Here is a 24,405-nt window from a genome sequence, read left to right on the forward strand (position 1 = left end):
TCATTAAAACATTAATAAGCATTACATTATAATTAAATAATTACTCAATTTAATTATAACATATTATATTACATAATTATGATCATTTACTTAATTATAGCATTACATAATAGTTGAATTTATAACATTATTTATAAAACATTAGTAATTACATATATTACATTATTTAATTAAACGATTAAATTTAATTAATTATAATATTCCTCATAATTATAACATGGTTACTAATCAATAAATATTCATATAACATTAGTTAAATTAAATGATTTGAAATAATTAATAATAATATTAATTATAAATTATAGTATGATTACTTAATTCATTATAACATTACTATACTATTATAATTAATCATATAATTAAATAATATTATATAATTAATGATACTTAATTGATTATGAGATTTATTATAAACATTAGTAATTAATTACACAATACTTAATTAAATAATTAGAATTTAATTAATTATGGGTGCGTTTGGCTTATTGTTTTTATTCATATTTCAATCTATTCTTCAAATGTTGTTGGCACGTTATTCTCAAAATATTAGTCTATTTTTTTAATTACTCCTAGACCCCATAAGTTTATTAATTTCATAACTCTAGAAAAAAAGTTTAAAAACTAACAGAAACACCCCATTCACAATACTTGCCAAATTCCAGCAATCACTGCCGGTGGTAGCCGAAATTTGTCACAACAGTCACATGAGCACCGATAAGGCGGTAATGGCCAGAAATGGTCAACGCGGCCAAATCTTGGCCATCGTTAACAGACAACGACGGCCATAGCTTTGGCCGTGACGGCCAAAGTTGGCCTTTTTTGGCTGTCGAATGCCACATCCAACCTTAGATCTGGCGTTTTCCGACCAGATCCGTGGTGATATGACCAAAAAAGGCCATATCGATCGAATGCCCGCCAATCCGACCGATTTTGTGGTTATCCATTTTCCGTCTAGATTCTGGCATGGTGGCGGAATCTGGCACTTTGGGTGTTAAGGGTGTTTCTGTCTTTACAATATTAATATATTGGGTATTTATAAATTAGCAAACCTTGGGGCTTTTTCATAATTTTTAAATTTTATCTCGTAATACTCTTCTATTCAACTATTAATACTATCCCAAAATCCTACCCAAAATAATAAACAACGCACCCTATACATACATATAAATTTATGATATGATTAGTTAATTAATTATAGATTCTATTATTAACATATTATAATCCTTATTAATGATAACAATTTAATTAATTAGATAAACCCTAAACCAAAAAGTAATTTTGTTAGGGGTGTATTGTAAATTTTAAAATATTTTTATCATTTTTAAACTAATAAAGGGGTAATGATTTTACAAGGCACCCAGAAGGAACCAAAACTGCATTTTAGATTTATGTTCCTTGAATTGAAGAAACCTATACTGTGCGATTCCAATTCCTTTTTCTGGGAACCTATACTATACGATTTCAGTTCTGATCTCCCAAAAAAGATGAGTACCCGAAACCACCCACCCATAATTAGTTCGACCATAAAAACAAAAACAAAATGTATTTCACATTCGAAAAGGATTAACACTTCAAACAAGATTCCAGTCATTAGAAGACTAAAACGTAACTCAAAGTTTAACCTACTAATACATGAAGTTTAATTTAATGAACCAAATATTCAAAAAAAAAAATGTTTGAGCTGATCAAAACTTGAGTCTTCATAGAACTTAGCCTTCTCTTGTGTAGTCTGGAACCGACCAGGCCGAACTTGGAGGATGTATCAATGAACTTGAGCTTAATGTCCTCCATTGCAAGTCTCGATGATGCTTCAGAATGAGTGCCTCAACGTCACCACAACGCTTGGTCCAACGCAGCCCTTGATCAGCAGGAAATTTCTTCACGATACCATAATGGGGGAATCCTCCCATCGGTGTAATATCCTTCTCAGTCTGATAATGGAAAAGCCGATAAGTGAGACTTAAAATTGAACATCAAGTTTTAGTGTAAGAGCAGGTAACAGTAATTTGACTGTCATTTCGGATCTGGCAGAGTGAGACCTCGCGCGATTTTCCAAGTCTGTAGATTTTCTTGTTCATCTTGTGCGGTGGTGGTAACCATTTGTCCAGCCCTTGCAACGTGTGAGGAGACCCAGCCGGATGCCAGGCACCAATACAAGCAACCTTGCGAAGACCACGGTGAGTCTTGGACGGCAGCCAACGAGATACACCAACGAGTCACCCACCCTCATAACCTACTTTAGTCACACCGATGATGTCAATCATCCATCTTTCTGAACACCAGCATCAACAGGAATCAGCTTCTCAAGAAACCATATGCAAAATCAACCTTGGGCAATGGTTCCACCATTGACCTGGATCTCATCAGATGGGCTTTCTTCTGCTTCAGACCCTTATTTTTCTTATCTACAGAATGAAAAAATTGCAAGAAAACAAAAGCTGCGCACAATATGCAGCATAACTAGAAATGGTGTTATTACAGTTTTGGCGGAGGAAGAAATTACTGGGGTGTGGGCCAAAACACGAATACAGTACAGTACTTCTTCATTTTCCAACTGAGCCTCAATATCTTTTCCCACTTCCTTCACTTTCAAACTTCTTTGAATACTTGGTGAAGGCCTTCTTCTTAGATTTGCACCAGTTCTTGTAGAACCCTCTTAATCTCTTCACTGAGATGCTGGGCCCAGACAGTGCTAAGAGAGCGAAGCCACGAGGTGTCTTGACATAACCAACAACCCCAACAACCACCATGGGTGGTGTTTCTATAATAGTTACTACTTCGCATGCTTCTCTCTTGTGGAGCTCTGTAAGGAAAGGTTTAGAGGGTTTAAAAAATCAGCTAAACTTACATGATGCAGTGACTCTTTTCCAGTATACTAGTTTTGAACTTTCTGATTTTATTTCACAACTAGTTTAAAAAGATATATAACAAAAACTTATAACTCTTTCGCATCTGTCGGTAAATAATCATCCTAGTTGATACAAGCCCAAAATAAGAATTATATCTCTGTGTACTCATTATGAACAACAGCATGTTACTTGTTGTGAAGAAAGATAAATTGATACACTAAACCATCAATAAAGCATATTAAGCAGAATGAAACTCACTTGATCCCGGTTTCTCCACATCTTGACAATGTGGGTCCCAGCTTGTAACCAAGAATGCAGTCAATCTGCATGGTTGGTAGGATCATCTTTGGGGAAAGCTTCACTGGAGCAACACAACAGAGAATCAAGAATCAGAAACTAATAACAATATTCGAAAATGAACATTAGATAGCAACCATCCACAGACCTGACATATTACAAACAAAAAGAGTTTTTGTTCCTTGAATTACAAGGCACTTGCCGTAAAATTACATTACGACGAATCATGATGACAGCAGAAAAACAATACAGCCAACTAACGTCAAAATCAAGGGAAAAATGATTATACTAGATATCAATACATTTTTCTTGCCATAAATTTGTATTGAAGAGAAAATAGCATCAGCAAAAATGGTTACAATAATTATATAACACCAAAGTACAATAGCCGGCTGATCTTAATAAAATTTTATTTTAGAAAAAAAAAAAAAAAAAAACAAATCACAGCTGTTTTAATAAGAGTTTGGAAATAATCAAAACATCATGCATAAATATACATCATAATGAATTTCTATAACACAATCAGCTGGCAAACAAAAAAATTTTCTCAACTACAACGTCACAATTTTATTTGGCAAAGAGTCAAGCAAACAATTTGAAACTTCTGCAGAAAAAGACTAGTAAGATTGGAAACCTTTTCCTCTGTGTCGGGCAGCTCTCTTTTTGGAGAAAACCCCAAAGAACCTAGGGTTCGAGAGTGTTCAACTTACGATGAGACATACTCCTGATAAAGTTAACTGCATATAATTTGTTACTTGATAGAATATATTCAATACATAATAATAACTTGAACTACAATATACACTAATAAGAACCTCAAATTCACAAAAACCATATCTATCATAATAAAAAAAATTAAACATGTTGAAATGAACATAAACTACAGCCACAAATACAAATTTGTAGACTCCGCTCGTCTAATCTAAAAGACTCTCTTTAATTAATGAGTAAAAAGGTACAGCCCAAAATAAAAGCATCAATAAACAATAAATTTATTTTTACCATTCTGTCTTACACAGCAGAGGAGGTAAGTAAAAAACATGTAACCATTCCAAATGACTATCGAACACAAAATAACCAAGGTGCTGCAGAAGAAAAGCAAACTATACACAAAAAACTGAATAAAAACTTATAAACTTAACAACATTTCTAAAATAATTCAAAATTTAAAACTAAAACTAAAAAATAGGTTTTTTTCGTCAAAAGGCAAGAAAACTGTAAAATAAAAAACTCGTTAAAAAACATCAAAATAAAATTAAATGGATAATTGCCAAATCTATAACTTCACAAAACTTTTTTAAAAATTCTCGAATAAAAAAATTGATATTAATCAAAAAACTTTTGACTATCATGACACATAATTTAAGTTGGCCCTTACAGTGGATAACAATGGATGTCACAAGCAATTTTTAGCAGATGATGGAGATGGTCCCCAACCAAGGCCTATGGCAATTAAAAGTATGCCAATTCTCAAGCTCATTAGTATTCTTTCCAATACCCATATTCGGGTTTTTGGTGAAGACCCTTTTTCGAGACTCCAGCCTTGATTATCAGTCACCCATTTCTTCTGGGGATACAATTCAATCATCCAGCAAGACATGCTTGACACCAACATGTATCCAGACACAAGGGTTTCAAATTACAGTAGAAAAAAAACCATCAAAACCAACAGAGCTTTGACAATAGGAAAAAAAAGACAAATGTTGAAGATCAAACAAATTTTAAATCCACAACATAGCTCATCTACTTTTTTTCAAACAAACAAAAACACAAACATGAATTGAAGCATTAGCTTCCAAAAAAAAAAAAACATTAAAAATGCTTACCCTGCTGTTATAATTGATAATTAAACAAATTGTTTCACTTATAAATATTTGAAATTTTACAATGTAGAAAACTATAAACATCTCATATATGTGGATTTACTAGTATATTTAAATAAAAAAACCTTTCTTATTCATCAAAAAAATATTCTAAATATAACAATTATCTAATTAATTGTGGTTAATAAAAAAAAAATCGTAAACAATACTAGACAAGCCCTTACAAATCGTAAACAATACTAGACAAGCCCTTACAAATCGTAAACAATACTAGACAAGCCCTTACAAATCATTCGACACAAACAGAGCACTATAAAGCAAAAGCTCAGTGAACTGAAACCAAAAATGAAAATTGGGATTTATTAAATAAAACAAAGCGTAAACTTGTAAACGAAATGAATATACGGAGTGGATTCGTGCAGAGCACGTAGACTGAACGATAATACCTCTTGCCAATAACGAGAAAAACGGTAGAAAATGAGAGCAGCAGTGGCTTTGAAATGGAAGCTGTAGCCTAGGTATAGAGTGGACTTTATAGTGTTTTTGGTAGAGATTTGACGGCTATAATTGATTCTGTGGATTTACATGAACCGTCGGATCTTCACACTAGGGTTTTGCTATTTTCGGCTAATACTTAACAAGGTCCAATTGGGTTGGGCCGTTTGTTTTTGGACTCATATGGATCCGAATTACACCCGGATCAATTTGCAAGTTACCAATTAGGAATTATTACGTCAAGATTGTAAGATACATTTGTAAGTTGACTAATTACAAACTGTCACGTCAAGATTGTGAAGAAAGTTTGTGAGATTGGGTTATAAATATAATATTACTCGTTTCCTTTTACTACAATAGAGTTTAATTTCTCTCTCAAGTTTTACTAAATAACAATTATCTTTCTCAAGTAAGATATATCACATAACATAATGGCTTCGTTTAGTTGCCAATTGGGAATACTGGCTTCGTTTGGTTGGATTTTGGGAATACTACTTTTAGTATTCCCAAAAAAGTAAAACAGTAAAATACCCAAAAACTCACAATATTATTCAACTTTATTCAACATTTTTTAAACCCCCTAAATTTGTTAATTCAATTAAATACCCCTAAATATTTTTAATGTTTTTGTTACGGTGACTCCGGCCACCCTCCGGCGGTGGTGGCCGGCTGTCCGTATTTGAGGGTGGATTGGGGTGTTTTTGTTAATTTTCAATATTTTATTATAAGGGGTGTTTTGTAAAAAAATAAACATAGGGGGTATTTTATGAATTTGTAAATCCTACATCGTAATACCCGCCCAATTCAACTTTTTTTTAACTTTTTTCAAAAAACTTTTCCCAAAAACACAAAATTGTGAACCAAACGGAGCTACTACTTTTAGTATTCCCAAAAAAGTTAAACAGTAAAATACCTAAAAACTCTAGTTTTTGGGAAGAGTAACACTATACTCACTAACTTTCCCTTACTAACGCCACATGTCAGTTTACAATTCATCAATTCACATGGATCCTATCTGTCCAATGATAGATCCCACCTAATCAAGTCAATTACAAACTCCCACATAGGATTAGTGAGAGGAGTTGGTGAGAGGGGTTAGTGAGGTTAGTATTATTGTTTTGGGAATACTACTCTCAATATTATTCAACTTTTTTTAGACCCCTTAAAGTTGATAATTTAATTAAATACCCCTAAATTTTTTTTAAAAACTACAAAAACACCCCAATAATCCACATTTACCAGAATCCAGCCACCACTGTCGGAAAATGGTATAAATCTGTTAGGATGACGCACTACCGACTAAATCTGGCCGGTAGTATACCGATCTAGCCTTTTCCAATCAGATCCACAGTGGATCTAGCCGAAAAAGGTCAAATCTAAGGCCAAAGATCTGGCCGTTGATGGCCAGATCTTTGCCCGTAACAGTCAGTAACGACGACCAACAAACGGTCGTTGTTGACCATCAACGACGACCGTTTGTTGGCTGTCATTGACGAGCAAATACGGCAAGATCCAGCCCGTCATGCGTCGATACGACGAATCCGGCCACCCTCCTGTAGTGGTGGCCGACTGTCCGTATTTGAAGGTGGGTTAGGGGTGTTTTTGTTAACTTTTAATGTTTTATTATAGGGGGTGTTTTGTAAATAAATAAACAGAGAGAGTATTTTATTAACTTATAAATCCTACATCGTAATACCTGTCCAATTCAACTTTTTTCAAAAAACTTTTCTCAAAACACCCAATTGTGAACCAAACGAAGCCAATATATTACTTAGAAAAAGAGAATTTTAAAATATTTTTTGAGGGGAGGAATTGCTCTCCGCTTTACATTTCAATTAATATAATCACAATTTGAGTTATCCTCCCAATCTCAAGAAGGTTTGGCGATGGTTTCTTTGGGTTCAGTGTACTCCAGACTGCACCTCCCTTCCCATTTTGAATGGCTGGATGTTGTGCTTCGTCTTAGATTGTCCTGGGCATTCCTTTGTTGGTTGTAAGATGATCCTCTGGTGTTGCTGTACTATTTTTTTGTACAGCCAGGAAACACATTTATTTTTTCTATTATTTGTGCAGGTCTCTCGGGGGTCTGTCCAAGGGCAAGGGCCTTTTTGTTTTTTGTTCCAGGCCTGGGCTGTATAGGTTTCTAGCCTGGCGTTGCTGGGTTTTCTTGTTGAGCTCTTGGGGCTTTCCAAGTTGCTCGCTTAGTTTGTGGGGTTTCTTTTATCTCCGGTTGTTTCTTTGAATCTTTCTTTTATTAAATTTCCGGATTTATCCCCAAAAAAAAAAAAAAATTGAGTTGACTCCACCTCTTTACCTATGCCACAATAGGATGATGGCTTACTTAACTAACAGTCCCTTGCAAAGTGCATGGTTTGTGATTCGGCTTCTTGATTTCAACTATAAATTGTATTTTTCAAAAAATTATAAGTAAAATTTAATAACATATCTCAGTATTTACCGTATAAGTTAAAAACAAATGGTAGTATCTTGTATATTTAGTGTTAATTAAATCAAATAAACCCCAATATCGATATATATCAAGAAAAAAATAAAATAACTCACAACTTTTAATCAATATGATATTGGTTTTTGTAGATTCGGATTGCTTCGTTACATCTTCCAAAGTTGAAAGAGATTGTGTATCGAAGATGAGAGGGGTTAGTGTAATTATCATTTATGTAAATAATTTCGCGTTTGATTCATTATGTAATTAATTAATTATGTTTATTCTATGATTATTCATTATGTAATTAATTAATTATGTTTATTCTATGAATCATAGACATCGTCATCACCATCACCAATAATTATTATAACTATAATCACTATTGAATACTAATTGATGGAGGAATATGGAAGTTAAGAGTAATTATCATTTATGTAATTAGTAATATTATACTCATAAACCCTTTTTATTAACTTTCTCTTACAAATGCAACGTATCAGCTCGTAATTGGTCAATTTGAAATGGATCTTGCTTGTCCAACAACGGGTCCTGTCTGATCAAATGTGAGCTGACCAATTACGAACTATCACATCAGCATTTGTGAGATAAAGTTGTAAGAAGTGTTTGTTAACTTATCTTTATTCTTTATGTAATTAAGGTAATAAAAGTTTCCGATTTGTAACAGTTTTCGATTTCTGGAGGAATTGGACCGGAAAGCGAATTTAGACTAAGACCAAGCTTTAAAACTTGCCTGAGGTCACCTATAGAAGGAGGGATTGGACCTGAGAAATTGTTTCCACTGAGAAGAAGAACCTGCAGGGAAGAGAAATTTGAAAGTGACAATGGCAAAGGCCCTGATAAAAGATTGTTTGACAAATTGAGTTGGCCTAATTTAACAGGCTGTGAAGAGGCATTACCATTTTCAGGCAATGACCCTGACAGGTCATTTTTCTGCAACTCAACTAAATTCAACTCCGGCAAATAAATGAAGCTATTTGGAATGCTTCCATTCAAGTAATTATGCCCCAACCTCACACTGGTGAAGCTATAATATGTTCCGAGGCCTTTAGGAATTGGCCCAAAAAGGAAATTGCTGAAGAGAATCAGTTTATTCAGCTGATTAGATGAACACAAATCAGCAACATGGATGATGGATCCAACCCAAGCTATTTGTCATAGCCTGAATTGGTTAATCTGCATACCATAGTGTAGTTACCAGACCACGCACTTGAGAATTGTTCAGTTTCACTTGCTTATGAAGTTCAAGTTCGAAGCTGGAGTCCAACAAACGACAGATCTGACCATTCGCCAAACCTCTCATGGAAAGGGCACATGAGAATTTTTCACAATAAATTAAGAAAATTACAAGTTTTCCAACACACATCACTGGCTCTTAGATGTAAGTGATAAACCCAAATAGTCTTGAACCAAATCAAGTTTAATATTCAAACAGTTTTTAAAGGTGAATATGCAGTAGTTTTTGTGGGAGAACACGAAGATTAATTTATTTAGAAACTTTAGTGGCGAAATAACAATTTCCTAAAGAGTCAATAACAATAAATGGTTTATGATTAATTAAATATATCTAATTTTCTTGGAGTCAAACTGTTGCAAGACTCAGTCATCGGCAAATCAAACCTTTTCTATTTGTTGGATACCCTCCAAATTATATTTTATATACAAAACATTATTCTACATTCTCCACACATATATATAATATTACACTCTGATTGAATCACCCACCCAACAATTTCCTTGAAATTAGTATCAACAATCCCCACTTCCTCTCGGTTGGTCTAACTAATTTCTTACACTGTATATATGTTTTACAATTTTATGAATAATTTATAATTATAATTATAATACTCTTCCAGTGAAGGTACCAACATTAATTATGTGTAAGAAATTAGTCAGACCGAACTAGGTGGCCTGATGATAAAAGAGTAAAAAATTATCTAAGTTTATATGGTTTCTCAAGTTTGATTCTCGATGACAATTAATAAGGATGGTCACTAGAGCTTGTACCTGAACGGTAGTTTCAAGGTTTCGAGGGAATTATTGAGGTGTATGTAAGTTAACTCAAACACTCCTAGTCATAATAAAAAAAAACATTAAATATGTGTTAGACATTATTCGACTGAAAAATATGAGTCGTTCGCACATTCTAACGTCTTCCTAATGTTTGCTTTAATTGCATAAGAATTCTTTTTGATATTGTTGATATGTTGCTTCGTCAATATATGTCTTTGTCATCCAAATTTTATCCGAAAAACATTTTTGTAATCTATCTTACTGTATCATATCCATTAATAGAATATTTTTACGATAACATTTGAACAATAAAACTCATTATCTTCTCAACGATAATTTTCTTGAAAAAATATAATCTACCAACAACCAATGACTTTGACTTGTGAGTTTGGAAGAATGTTGGTGGGTGATCAATAGACCACTCAGCTTTCGACACCAAAATCAATTGATACAAAGCTGAGATGACCTAATTTTTAATTTTTAAATTGTTTTCAATTTTTTAATTATGCCCAGTTGACCCATCTTCAGACATGAGAACCAGTGAATGGGCCACTGGTTTTTCCATGTGAATAGCTGCTATTCCCTGTCCAAGTTGGGCCCATTTGACAACTTCCACAGAAAACACCAATGGAGTAATTGTCAAACCAGCCCACTTGCATTATAATTTTATGAATCATTGAATATTTTTTTTGTTTGATTATGGGGTTTGACGTTGTCTAAAAATCTGAATCATTGTTTATTATTGATGGTTACTGCTGTATGACAAAATTGTAGAAGAATTTTCTCATAAGGAAGACTACAAAATTTTGTCTTTTAACATTAATTGTTGATAATATACTATGATTCCTATTTAAAAAAAAAAAAAAAAAAATGCAAACCACTAGCCTTGTAGTATGATACTATGATGCCAAGACTTTAGTTATTTAGGTCATTGGATTAATTACTCAGAGGTCTTGTGTTCGAGCCCCACAAAATAGTCATCTACTATATTTGTAACTTACTCAACTCATTGAGTTTAGAGCATCTCCAAATGACTCTTTATATAATCCAAACTCTTTATTATAAAGAGTTTATTCATAGAAACAAGAGTCCAACAGACTTTTTATTCTTTAAATATAAATTAAAGAGTGAGTTTGACTCTCCACATTTAGAGAGTCAAATTTCACTCTCTATCTTAATTTTAAATAATAAATTACAAGTTTCTATGCATTTTATTTATGATATATTAAGTTTCTTTCTTGAAAAAACATATTCTCTCTCCTAAAATTTAAAGAGTATTGGATTTGAATAAAAAATTTATTCTTTACATTTAAAAATCAATGAAGATTCTATTTATTTATGTGAAAAATACTCTTCAAAATAAAGAGCATCATTGGAGATACTCTTATACGACATTTAATAGACTCCGGGATTAGTTAAAATATGCGCAAACTGACTCAGGTACCTCGGTTATAAAAAACAAAAAAAAAATGCTTACTATATCTATTATCAAAAGGGAAATAATACAACCACCGATGATAGTGCACCGAATGGCGTGACAAAATGTCATTCGGTGCATAAATTCGGTGCACTACCGTCGGTGGCTGTAGCATTACTCTTATCAAAAACCGTTGTCATGATTTTGTCACGTCATTCGGTGCATAAATTCGGTGCACTAGCGTCGGTGGCTGTAGCATTACTCTTATCAAAAACCATTCATACATCTTCACCTAAAGCAATATAATTATTTATTAATTATTTAAATAATAAACTCTTTTTTCAATCATCTATTTGCTTTTAGAAATAAAAGAAAAAGAAAGAGTAAACTTTTTCCTTCATGTAGGGTCTTTGCATACTTAATTATCTAAATTTTGTAAGTTGCAACTAACCTTGTAATCATCTTATAATGTTGTTCTTTCTTTGGTTTCTGTAATTCTCACTCAATGTTGATTCGACATTTGATTAAGTTAATTAATTATGTATGTATTTGGTAATCGGCTTTGTCATTCTCTTGCTAATCCATTGGTAAAAGCATCCCAATAATTGAAATTGTTTATTGAAGCTACCATCTAATTTAGCGAGTTAACAAAAAATATGGGTAAAATATTGACATCATATCCCTAAGGCCAGCTAATTAAATTACTAAGTCTCTACCTGCTAGCACTTACTATAATCATGTTTTATGAAGTCTATTATATGGTTAATATCTCCCACAAACGTTTTAATTTTCGTAAAATTAAAATTCAAAGTTAAATTCTCATTAAAAATAGTTAACTTTTATATTATATGTTTGAACTAAATAATATTTTTGTTAAGTCAATCGTTTATCATAAAATCAAAAGTTATAGCTATCAATAAAAGGATGAATTTATTGTCTTAAACCATCAACCTTCTCCGCCATGGTATGATGCTGACCAATTTAACCAACAGTGTTTGTATATATTTTTACACAATCAATAATTTGGATCTTTTATAAGTAATATGAATTATGAACCTTATTCGATTAGTATAATTCTCCAAATTCAAGACGGATAATATTAATGTGTAGGATAAGCTTACTCAAATCACACACTCTTTGTTATGTAAACAATAAGTTAAACATGATTAAAATCTGTAACACGATTCATTGAATCAATTAATTTTGTTTTAGTAAATTAAAGAAGATAACCAAAGAGTAAAATACTAGCAATAACAAATATTCTTTATTCTATACAATCTTTCAAAATATCTCATATATTGTTATGATTGAGAACTTAGGGCTGATGTGGCATCCAATTAAGTGCGCAAGGTCAAGCCTCGGGAAGAGCTTACTGACGCAGCTGCTTCGTGTGATCATGGTGGCACCCACAGCTTACTTCCATCAGAGTAATGGGTGCACGTCAGGCCAGTGAGGAGTTGTGATGATCCCGCGTGTCCAACCCCTGCAGCAAATCACGTGAATTACTCTAAACGAAGGATTTACACGGATCATCCCACCAACTTGCAGATTCAATGATGATTACCTCAAGACATCCTACTATAAAATGGGAGCTCCTCTCTCATTAAAGGGATTCGCCCATTTTAATCTTACGAAAAGAAAAAGCTCTTTCTCTCTCTCTAGAAAAAACAGCCTTCAATACCTTGTACTATCAACGTAAAGTCAGTCATCTAAAGCGATCTGACCCTTATCATTAATAAAAACATCAGTGGACGTAGGATTTGCTTCCTTAGCATCCGAACCACTTTAAAACTCTTTTCTCACTGCATTTACTTTCATCTTTCTAAACCATTCACGTGTGTCTTTTGGGGGCCAACCAAACATTTCACACGTGTATTTCGTTGGTGTCAAAATCACGCATCAACATATATTATTCAATTTACTTGTCACTCTAAGACAAATGTAACATTTAAAAAAAAAAAAAAATGATGGGACAATGGCACTTAATTAATTAACAAGTAGTTAGTACTAATTAATTATCTAATTCCTCAAAAGCAAAATGATGGGTTCTAACTCAAACCCAACTAACAATAATACAAAAAGATTCAAACAAATTAAAGCAACTATTAAAAAGATGAAAAGATGGTTGACTAACTAAACTTGATCACCGCAAGACAAATTAAAACAATGACTTCAATTTTAAGATAAGTTCTAGTTACGTTATCAAGAAGCTAAAGTAATAATATTATAATATTAAGGTTTGTACTCCACCAACTCTTACTTTCATTTATTCAAAAAAATAAGAAGATAATTGGACAGAAAAATAGTACTTTTACTTATGATTTATCCGGGGTGTCGCTATGGTGGATTATTACAAAATCACTCGTCTTAAATGTTAATTAAGATACATGTAAACTAGTCCGATGAACTCAGTTAATTAATCAGAAGGAACTTTAATTTTTCCAAAGAACGAACAGAGTTATACTTGTTGGTCCAATTATCAACATGAATTAATCAAGTTCAAGGTGGCTGAATATAATTGCAAAAAGAACTAAAAATCAGAAGTGTTAATAACAAAAGAGAAAGATAGCCACAAATTGAAGAGACCAAGAAGGAGGGAGTAGCTTAAAAGCATCGATAAAGCAGTAGTAAAATTATGAAACCCACATGTTAATGTTACTTACAATTTATTACTTCACAAAGCAACCTCTCCTCTCATTATTTGCCGTCCACAGCCCGCAATCACTTTGTGCGGTTCTAAAAAATGAAGACCATAATTTGAAATACCTATAATGTATAAAAACCCTTTACTCATGTCAAACTCTATAATCTTTAAGAAAAAAAAACAGAAAGATAATAAATGTATAAAAATTTTATGCTTTACTCACCCAAATTCAAAATTAGAGTACCTATAAAACACTGTAATAATAGATCTTACAGAAGTACACCACAAACTCGATCGTTCAATTAATCCTTCATGGGTTAATTAGCATGTGTTTTGTAGGGTATACGTCAAATTCTAAGAATTATGTTTTATATACTTTATTAATATAATATGCACCCACTATTATCAGAAAATTAGTATTAAATATTATTTTTTTAATAATCGGGGATGTTCGGGCTAATTTACGCACATCTCAACTAATCTCTGAGACCTTAAAACTACTAGTCGCATAAGAGTTTCAATGACCACCCCTATTAAGGGTTGTGAGGACTCAAACTCGAAATATTATGTTAGATCCTCCTTTTACCATTAAAGATACTCAAATTTGGAAGACTATGTTATATCCGTCTTTGCTATTTTACCATCAAGCCACCTGGTGGTGGTTAATATTAAGTATTTTTATCAAAGGTTTTTTTTTTTTTTTTTCCTACTTTTGTAGAAGTTTTTCTGTTTGTTTTTTAATCATATTATAAATAGATTTAGCTTTTGTATAATAAATAAATTTAATAAATAGAGATTGTTGGTTGTTTTGAGACAGGAGAGAGGTGGGGTGCTTGTTATTACTTGAGATTGGGATTTGGTTGCTAATTTTATATTTTTATTAGATTAATTTGGAGTGTTTTAGATTTAGAGAATAAAATTTTGTTGTTTCATGTAAGATTCTATTTTCAAATGTTTTATAATTATTATATTATGTAATCCACTTCATTATTATTTTTTAATTAAGATTAAGGGTTTAATTCATTGATTCTCTATATATGTTCTTGAGAATATTTTGATGTAGATAAAAAATAATTTTAAATTTTAATTATTTATTTAATAAACTTAGAAACAACTTTCAAATTTTTTTTTTTTTTATGAAAACAAATATAAAATGTTATATTTATCAAAACCAATTAATGCCCTAATTAAAAGCATGATTTGAAGTGCCAACAATACTTGACAAATATTTCAATCTTTCATTATTCATACACTTGTTTTTCTTTTTTCCCTCTAAATAGTATCTTCAATACTTAATTAAAGCAAAGAAAATTCAATTAATGCTTTAATAATAGAATGCTAAAAGACAAAAGCCCATTAATTATACATTACTTGAAGACCTAACAATACTTAGCCAATTGTCACAATATCTCAAATTATGTGTCATTTCTTAGGGTTTAACCAAAAACCCCATAAAGTTATAATAATAACAAAAATCCCCAACTATTGAGTTTCAGGTGTTAAACTTAACTCATAATAAAGTAAGGGATGAAATGAACTTAAATTTCTAGCATAAACTTTTTATTTAAATTTTCAACCGTTGATTCATTACAGTCCAATGGTTTAAGAGTTGATGAGACGGCAAAGAAAATAACTGCTTCCAATTTCCATTTCATATTTGTTAGATTACAATAAATTCATAGCCATGAATTTGTGCTCCAGTTTAAGTTGAAAGATCTCATTTCATAAAGTAAACTCTAACAACTCACTAATAGTAAGGAGATTAGTGTTATTTTTGAAACCTGAATAAAACTTTTAATTCAATTAAACTTTGGGGTGTGGATTGGACCCCACTTTTTAAAAGCAAATCCCAACATGAAATAAATAAACAAATAAAGAAACATGAAGACAACCCATAAGACACGCTCTCTCTTTAGGCCAAAAGCTTGACTTCTTCTTATAATTGGTCATGGACAACCTCTTCAGGGCCTTAACTATACCCTAAAACAAATTTATTATAGGACACTTCTTAAACCCATCTCAAGAGTACCTCCACCATCAAATCTCCAACGTTGGATCTATTCTGACTTCAAATTGTACAACCATCAAAGGGTGGAAAACTCCATTAGTGGGTATTAAGTCAACTTGGTGCCAACCAAAGATGTGACTTAAATGTGAATTTTCAATGAGAAGGCCAAGTCAAGAGGGGCTAAATTTGAAATTTGATATCACCAAATGATGAAATCTCCACCGTTTGATCAATCACAATGTGGAAACAAAATTGAGATGGAGCCCACCAATGAGGCCTTGCTATGTATAAAGTTTCTCCTCAGACTATGTTTGTCTAAAAGAAGACCAAAGAAGGCCAAAGACAAGAAAGAGAAAAACAAGGAGAAAGCAAAGTAAAAAGAGAGAAGAAGAATTGAGCCAATTTGTTTGAAATCAAACCATTCCAAATTTCTCCAATCCAAAAAAGAAAAAAAATCTCAAACCCACCTCTAAAATCCTTCTCTCTCCAATACCCAGATCTTGTTTTCTTATAATTTCATCAAATTTTGCGTCTTTTTGATTCATTCCATTCCCTCTGTTTTCCCTGTATTTCAAGTTCAGGTTCTGTTCATGTTCTTGTAGTATTCTTCATATTATTATTATTATTTTTTTTTGAAATCTCTGTTTTAATCCTTTTATTAATACGTAGAATTTTCTCCAACTTTCCTGGAAGTTTAAAAAAAAAATCCTCTGCTTTCTCTGTTTTTGGTTTGACAATCTGTCAAATTTGTATCAAAATCAAGTCGTTTGGTTTGTTGTTTGTGGAAGTTTATCAAATTTGGCTGAAAAGGCCAATAATCCAATATGGGAATTCAGAAAGATCGAGTCAAGTTCAATGTAGGCGGTAGAATATTTGAAACAACAGCTACAACTCTTGCAAATGCAGGGCGAAACTCATTTTTTGGTGCATTATTTGATGAAAACTGGGACTTGAACTCACAAATCAACAACAATTCTAATGAAGCTCTCTTCATTGATCGAAACCCCGAGTGTTTTTCAATTCTTCTCGATCTTCTCCGTACAGGTGATCTCAACATTCCCCCAAATATCAATGAAAGACTCCTCTTTAGAGAGGCCTCATTTTATGGTCTTCTAGACCATATCCGCACAGCCAAATGGGGTCCGTTTGATGGCAACAGGTTGAGGCTATCCCGGTCTGTAACTGGTCAGGCTCCCGGCGATGGCACCGCCATCCGGGCAGGCCCGGATGGAGGCTGCTGTGTGGCTCATGGAAGCATGGTTCATGTTTATGATTGGATGTTGGAAGAACATCCACCAATCAATCTTGATTATCAAAGAGTTAATGATATTGGGTGGGTCGATTCTGAGAATATTGTGATAAGTGTTTGTGAAAGATTAGGTAGCAAAGATGGAGGGATGGGATTGTTTAGTGCCTCAAGTGGAGAGTTAAGGTACAAATTTCAGGTCAGCCATGACAATCAAGTGAAGAGTTACACAGCTGGGGCATTGAGTTTTAGTAGTGATTATAAGATATTTTCAAGTTGCAAAGGGAGGAGTAATGAGTATGGGGTTGGAGTTTGGGACCAGGTGACAGGAAAGCAGATAGATTTCTTTTACGAGAGTCCAGGTTGGTCTCTTGGTGATGCTGATAAGTTACAATGGTTAAGTGGGAGCAACTGTTTGTTGGTTGCAACTTTGTTTCCCAGAAAGGATAACTGTTACATTAGTTTGTTGGATTTTAGAGACAAGAACATGGTGTGGTCTTGGTCTGATATTGGCGCTCCTTTAACCGTGGATGAGAAGAGGGTTAGGGATGCCATTGCAATGGAGGAGAGTAACTCCATTTGTGTGGTGAATGAGTATGAGGATTTGGGGTTCATTGACTTGAGGATTAGTGGAGGAAGTGTAAGGTGGAGCTCCAGAAGCCGGTTAATGAAAGGCAACATGCCTGATGAACCTTGTTACCCGAAACTGGCGTTGCATGAGGGGCAGTTGTTTTCATCGATGAACGATTCAATTTCTGTGTTTTGTGGTCCGGATTGGGTGTTAACATCCAGGCTTCGACGAAGTTATGGAGGTTCCATTTGCGATTTCTCGATCGGTGGTGATCGACTCTTCGCTCTCCACAGTGAAGAGAATGTGTTTGATGTATGGGAATGTCCTCCTTCTCCAATTATATGATTCAGATTGTTATGGTTTGCTTGCTCTTACAGTTTTGTTTCTTACAGTTTGATAGATGCTTTTCATTGTAGCAGATAAAGTTGCTGTTGAACATAGTATAGGTTAGCAGAAACATAGAGCTATAGTTTAGAGATGCTTATGCTTTGTATAGAGTATGCTTTTTGTTACAAAGAAATGAAATTGATTGCTGAGCTACCATTTACCATACCAAAAACTAGTGAAACCAATTTTCCAACTATCAGATAGTTTCTTTAGTTTCTTCCTTTTTTGGCAGACTCTTTTCACTTTTCTTCTTTTTGACCTTGTGGTGATTTTGATGATCTCAATGGTCTTGGTAAAGATTCTGGATTCCCTGTGTGTTTCTGAGATGCTCTTGGCATGGCAACATGTGACCAGTTGCAACTGCCACTGAGCTGACAGGTTTATGTTTGTCTTCTACTTTGCATAAAGAAAGTTGTTCAGCGTCTTCCTTTAGTTTCAGTTGAGCCTTTTTTGGCAGCAAATCTGGAAAAGGGTTATACCCACATCACCAAATCTTATCATCATTCTTTTAAAAGCTCAGAATTCTTTTTGATAGTTGTTATGTTCCTTCGTCAATATATGTCTTTGTCATCCAAATTTTATCCGAAAAACATTTTTGTAATCTATCTTACTGTATCATATCCATTAACAGAATATTTTTACGATAAAATTTGAACAATAAAACTCATTATCTTCTAACAATAATTTTCTTGAAAAAATAATCAAGACTTTGACTTGTGAGTTTGGAAGAATGTGGTGGGTGATCAATAGACCACTCAGCTTTCGACACCAAAATCAATTGATACAAAGCTGAGATGACCTAATTTTTAATTTTTAAATTGTTTTCAATTTTTTAATTATGCCCAGTTGACCCATCTTGAGACATGAGAACCAGTGAATGGGGCACTGGTTTTTCCATGTGAATGGCTGCTATTCCCTGTCCAAGATGGGCCATTTGACAACTTCCACAGAAAACACCATGGAGTAATTGTCAAACCAACCCACTTGCATTATAATTTTATGAATCATTGAATATTTTTTGTTTGATTAGGGTCTGACATTGTCTAAAAATGTGAATCAAGTTATTATTGATGGTTAATGCTGTGGTGACAAAATGTAGAAGATTTTCTCATAAGGAAGGCTACAAAATTTGTCCTTAACATTAATTGTTGATTATATACTATGATTTTAGGGTGGATCCAAAAAATCTATTAGGGTAGGCCAAATAAAAATTTTTAGTTCTAAAATTGAGAGTGGATCACAATTTTTATATTTGACAATAAAAATTATGGGTAGGAGTCAAACTAAATAGAAAATGTATTTAATTTTGTTTTTAAAAAATTGAGAGTGGCCCACCCTTAATACACTTTGGATCCGCCTTGATGATCTCTATTTAAAAAAAAACAAAAATGCAAACCACTAGTCTCGTAGTCTAATGCCAAGACTTTATCATTTGGGTGACTATGTGGGTTATTCAGAGGTCTTGTGTTCAAAACCCACAAAATAGTTATTTACTATAATTATAACTTATCTGACCCATTGGACATATACGATATTTAATAGATTTCAAAATTAGTTAAATATACACAAACTGACTCATACAGCTCAGTTATTAAAAAAAGAAAAAAAATGCTACTATATCTATTATCAAAACCATTGTTCATCTCACCTAAAGCAATATAAATATTTATTAATTATTTAAACAATAAACTCTTTTTTATCATTTATTGCTTTTAGAAATAAAAGAAAAAGAAGAGTAAACTTTTTCCTTCATGTAGGGTCTTTGCATACTTAATTATTAAATTTTGTAAGCTGCAACTAACCTTATCAATCTTAATGTGCTGTTCTTTCTTTGTTTTCTGTAATTCTCACTCAACGTTGATTCGACAATTGATTAGGTCAATTAATGATGTATGTATTTGGTAATCGGCATTGTCTTCTCTTGCTAATCCATTGGTAAAAAGCACAATATTGAAATTGTTATTGAAGCTACCATCTAATTTAGCTACTTAACAAAAAATATGGTAAATTACTAACTCTCTACCTGCTAGCACTCACTATAATCATGTTTATGAAGTCTATTATATGGTTAATATCTCCCACAAACGTTTTAATTTTCATAAAATTAAAATTCAAAGTTAATTCTCATTAAAAATAGTTAACTTTTATATTATATGTTTGAACTAAAATATTTTTGTTAAGTCAATCGTTTATCATAAAATCAAAAGTTATAGCTACAATAAAAGGATGAATTTGTCTTAAACCATCAACCTTGAAGGTGACTCAATCTCCTAGCCTCCGCCATGGTATGATGCTGACCAATTTAACCAACAGTGTTTGTATATATTTTTACACAATCAATAATTTGGATTTTATAAGTAATATGAATTATGAACTATATCGATTAGTATAATTCTCCGAAGCCAAGACGGATAATATAACGTGTAGAATAATTTTACTCAAATTATACACACTTTGTTATGTAAACAATAAGTTAAAACAGATTAAAATCTTTAACACGATTCATTGAATCAATTAATTTTTTAGTAAATTAAAGAAGACAACCAAAGAGTTAAATACTAGCAATAACAAATATTCTTTATTCTATACAATCTTTCAAAATATCTCATATATTATTCAATTTACTTATCACTCTAAGACAAATGTAACATTTAAAAAAAAAAAAAAAAAAATGATGGGACAATGGCACTTAATTAAACAAGTAGTTAGTACTAATTAATTATCAAATTCCTCAAAAGCAAAATGATGGGTCTAACTCAAACCCAACTAACAATAATACAAAAAGATTCAAACAAATTAAAGCAACTATATAAAAGAAGAAAAAGTGGTTGACTAACTAAACTTGATAACCACAAGACAAATTAAAACAATGACTTCAATTTTAAGATAAGTTCTAGTTAGTTATCAAGAAGCTAAAGTAATAATATTAAATATTAAGGTTTGTACTCCACCAACTCTTACTTTCATTTAATTAAAAAAATAAGAAGATACGTTAGACAGAAAAATAGTAATTTTACTTATAATTTATTCAGGATGTCGTATGATAGATTGTTACAAAATAACTCTTCTTAAAGATTAATTAAGATACATGTAAAATTGTCCAAAGAGCTCAGTTAATTAATCAAAGGGACTTTAATTTTTCCAAAGAACGAAGAGAGTTAATTAATCAAGTTCAACGTGGCTGGATATAATTGCAAAAAGAATTAAAATCAAAAGTGTAATAACAAAAGAGAGAAAAATTGAAGAGATGAAGAAGGAGAGAGTAGCTTAAAAGCATCGATAAAGCAGTAGTAAAATTATGAAACCCACATTGTAATGTTACTTACAATTTATTACTTCACAAAGCAACCTCTCTCTCATTATTTGCCGTCCACAGCCCGCAATCACTTTGTGCGGTTCTTAAAAATGAAGACAATAATTTAATACGTATAATGTATAAAACCCTTTACTCTTGTCAAACTCTATAATCTTTAAGAAAAAAAAAGATAATAAAAGTATAAAATTTACGCTTTACTCACCCAAATTCAAAATTAGGTACCTATAAAATTCTGTAATAATAGATCTTACAAAAAGTACATCACAAACCGATCATTCAATTAATCCTTCATGGGTTATTGAATATGTTTTGTAGGGTATACGTCAAATTCTAAGAATTATGTTTTATATACTTTATTAATGTAATATGCACCCACTATGATCAGAAAATAGTATTAAGTATTTTTTTTTTAATGATCGAGGGTGTCTGGGTCAATTTATGGCATCTCAACTAATCTCTGAGACCTTGAAACTGTCGGTCGAGTAAGAGTTCAATGGTCATCCCTATTAAAGGCCGTGAGAACTCGAACTCGAAAATGTTAGATCTCCTCATACCATTAAGGGTATTGAATTTGGAAGACCATGTTAGATCCTCTTTTGCTATTTAACCATCAAGCCACCTGGTGGTGGTTAATATTAAGTATTTTTATCAAAGGTTTTTTTATTTATTTATTTATTTTTCTACTTTTATATAAGTTTTTTGTTTCTTTTTTAATCATTTAAATAAAATTTAATAAATATAGATTGTTGGTTGTTTTGAGATAGGAGAGAGGTGGGGTGCTTGTCATTACTGAGATTGGGATTTGGTTGCTAATTTATATTTTTATTAGATTAATTTGGAGAGTTTTGATTAGAGAATAAAATTTTGTTGTTTCATGTAAGATTCTACTTTCAAATGTTTTATAATTATTATATTATGTAATCCACTCATTATTTTTTTTAATTAAGATTAAGGGTTTAATTCATTGATTCTCTATACATGTATTCAAATATTTGAGTGTAGATAAAAAATATTTTAATTATTATTAATAAAATTAGAAACAACTTTCAATTTTTTTTTATGAAAACAAATATAAAATGTTATATTTATCAAAACCAATATGCCCTAATTAAAAGCATGATTTGAAGTGCCAACATACTTGACAATATTTCAATTTTCATTATTCATACATTTGTTTTCTTTTTCCCTCTAAATAATATCTCCAATACTTAATTAAAGCAAAAAATTCAATTAATGCATTATAATAGAATGCTAAAAGACAAAAGCCCATTAATTACATTACTTGAAGACCTAACATACTTAGCCAATTGTCACAATATCTCAAATTATGTGTCATTTTTTAGGGTTTGACCAAAAACCCCATGAAGTTACATAATAACAAAAATCCCAACTATTAAGTTTCAGGTGTTAAACTAAACGACAGAAGGCAATAAGATTTCTATTAAATCATAATAAAGTAAGGGATGAATTCTTTAACTTAAATTTCTAACATAAATTTTATTAAATTTCAACGGTGATCTTACATCCAATGGTTTAAGAGTTGATGAGACGGCAAATAAAATAACTGCTTCCAACTTCCATTTCATATTTATCAGATTACAATAAATTAATAGCACGAATTGTGCTCCAGTTTAAGTTGAAAGATCTCAATCATAAAGTAAACTCTAACAACTCAATAATAGTAAGGAGATAGTGTTATTTCTGAAAACTCAAGAAAATTTTGTTATCAATTAAACTTTGGGGGTGGATTGAATCCATTTTTTTAAAGCAATCCAACATGGAGGCAACCCATAAGACACGCTCTCTCTTTAGGCCAAAAACTTGACTACTTTATAATAGTCATGGACAACCTCTTCAGGGCCTTAACTATACCCTAAAACAAATTATTATAGGACACTTCTTAACCCATCTCGAGAGTACCTTACCATCAAATCTCCAACGTTGGATCCATTCTGACTTCAAATTGTACAACAATCAAAGGGTGGAAGACTCCATTAGATGGGTATTAAGTCAACTTGGTGCCAACCAAAGATGTGACTTAAATGTGAATTCAATGAGAAGGCCAAGTCAAGAGAGCCAAATTTGAAATTGATATCACCAAATGATGAAATCTCCACCTTGCTTTTTGTTCTAGGCCTGGGCTGTATAGGTTTCTAGCCTGGCGTTGCTGGGTTTTTTTGTTGAGCTCTTGGGGCTGTCCAAGTTGCTCGCTTAGTTTGTGGGGTTTCTTTTCTCCCCGGTTGTTTCTTCGAAACTTTCTTTTATTAAATTTCCGGATTTATCCCAAAAAAAAAAAAAAAAATTGAGTTGACTCCACCTCTTTACCTATGCCACAATACGATGATGGCTTACTTAACTAACAGTCCCTTGCAAAGTGCATGGTTTGTGATTCGGCTTCTTGATTTCAACTATAAATTGTATTTTTCAAAAAATGATAAAGTAAAATTTAATAACATATCTCAGTATTTACCGTATAAGTTAAAAATAAATGGTAGTATCTTGTATATTTAGTGTTAATTAAATCAAATAAACCCCAATATCGATATATATCAAGAAAAAAATAAAATGACTCCCAACTTTTAATTAGTATGATATTGGTTTTCGTAGATTCGGATTGCTTCGTTACCTCTTCCAAAGTTTGGATCTTCCAAGGTTGAAAGAGACTGTGTATTGAAGATGCGAGGAGTTAGTGTAATTATCATTTATGTAATTAGTAAAACTGTACTCATAAATCATTTTTACTAACTTTCTCTTACAAACGTAACGTATCAACTCGTAATTGGTCAACTCGGAATGGATTCTGCCTGTCCAACAACAAGTCTTGTCTGATCAAATACGAACTGACCAATTACAAACTATCACGTCAACATTTGTA

General features: G+C 32.2%; 1 protein-coding gene and 1 pseudogene across 1 annotated transcript; one reads left to right on the forward strand and one right to left on the reverse strand.

Moving 5' to 3' along the window:
* Positions 1-1,660: 1,660 nt before the first annotated feature.
* LOC116124723 lies at positions 1,661-9,231 on the reverse strand (annotated as a pseudogene).
* A 7,111-nt stretch (positions 9,232-16,342) lies between these two features.
* On the forward strand, positions 16,343-18,377 carry LOC116124759 (BTB/POZ domain-containing protein At2g24240). The gene has a single exon (XM_031410497.1). The coding sequence runs from the start codon at positions 16,835-16,837 to the stop codon at positions 18,170-18,172; it is 1,338 nt and encodes a 445-aa protein (XP_031266357.1). The 5' UTR covers positions 16,343-16,834; the 3' UTR covers positions 18,173-18,377.
* The last annotated feature ends 6,028 nt before the right edge of the window (positions 18,378-24,405 follow it).

The sequence above is a fragment of the Pistacia vera genome, unplaced genomic scaffold, assembly GCF_008641045.1.
Source record: "Pistacia vera cultivar Batoury unplaced genomic scaffold, PisVer_v2 Contig155, whole genome shotgun sequence".
Taxonomy (NCBI): domain Eukaryota; kingdom Viridiplantae; phylum Streptophyta; class Magnoliopsida; order Sapindales; family Anacardiaceae; genus Pistacia; species Pistacia vera.

Coding starts and splice junctions, on each gene's coding strand:
- LOC116124759 (XM_031410497.1), top strand. CDS start 16,835: ATGGGAATTCAGAAAGATCGAGTCAAGTTCAATGTAGGCGGTAGAATA.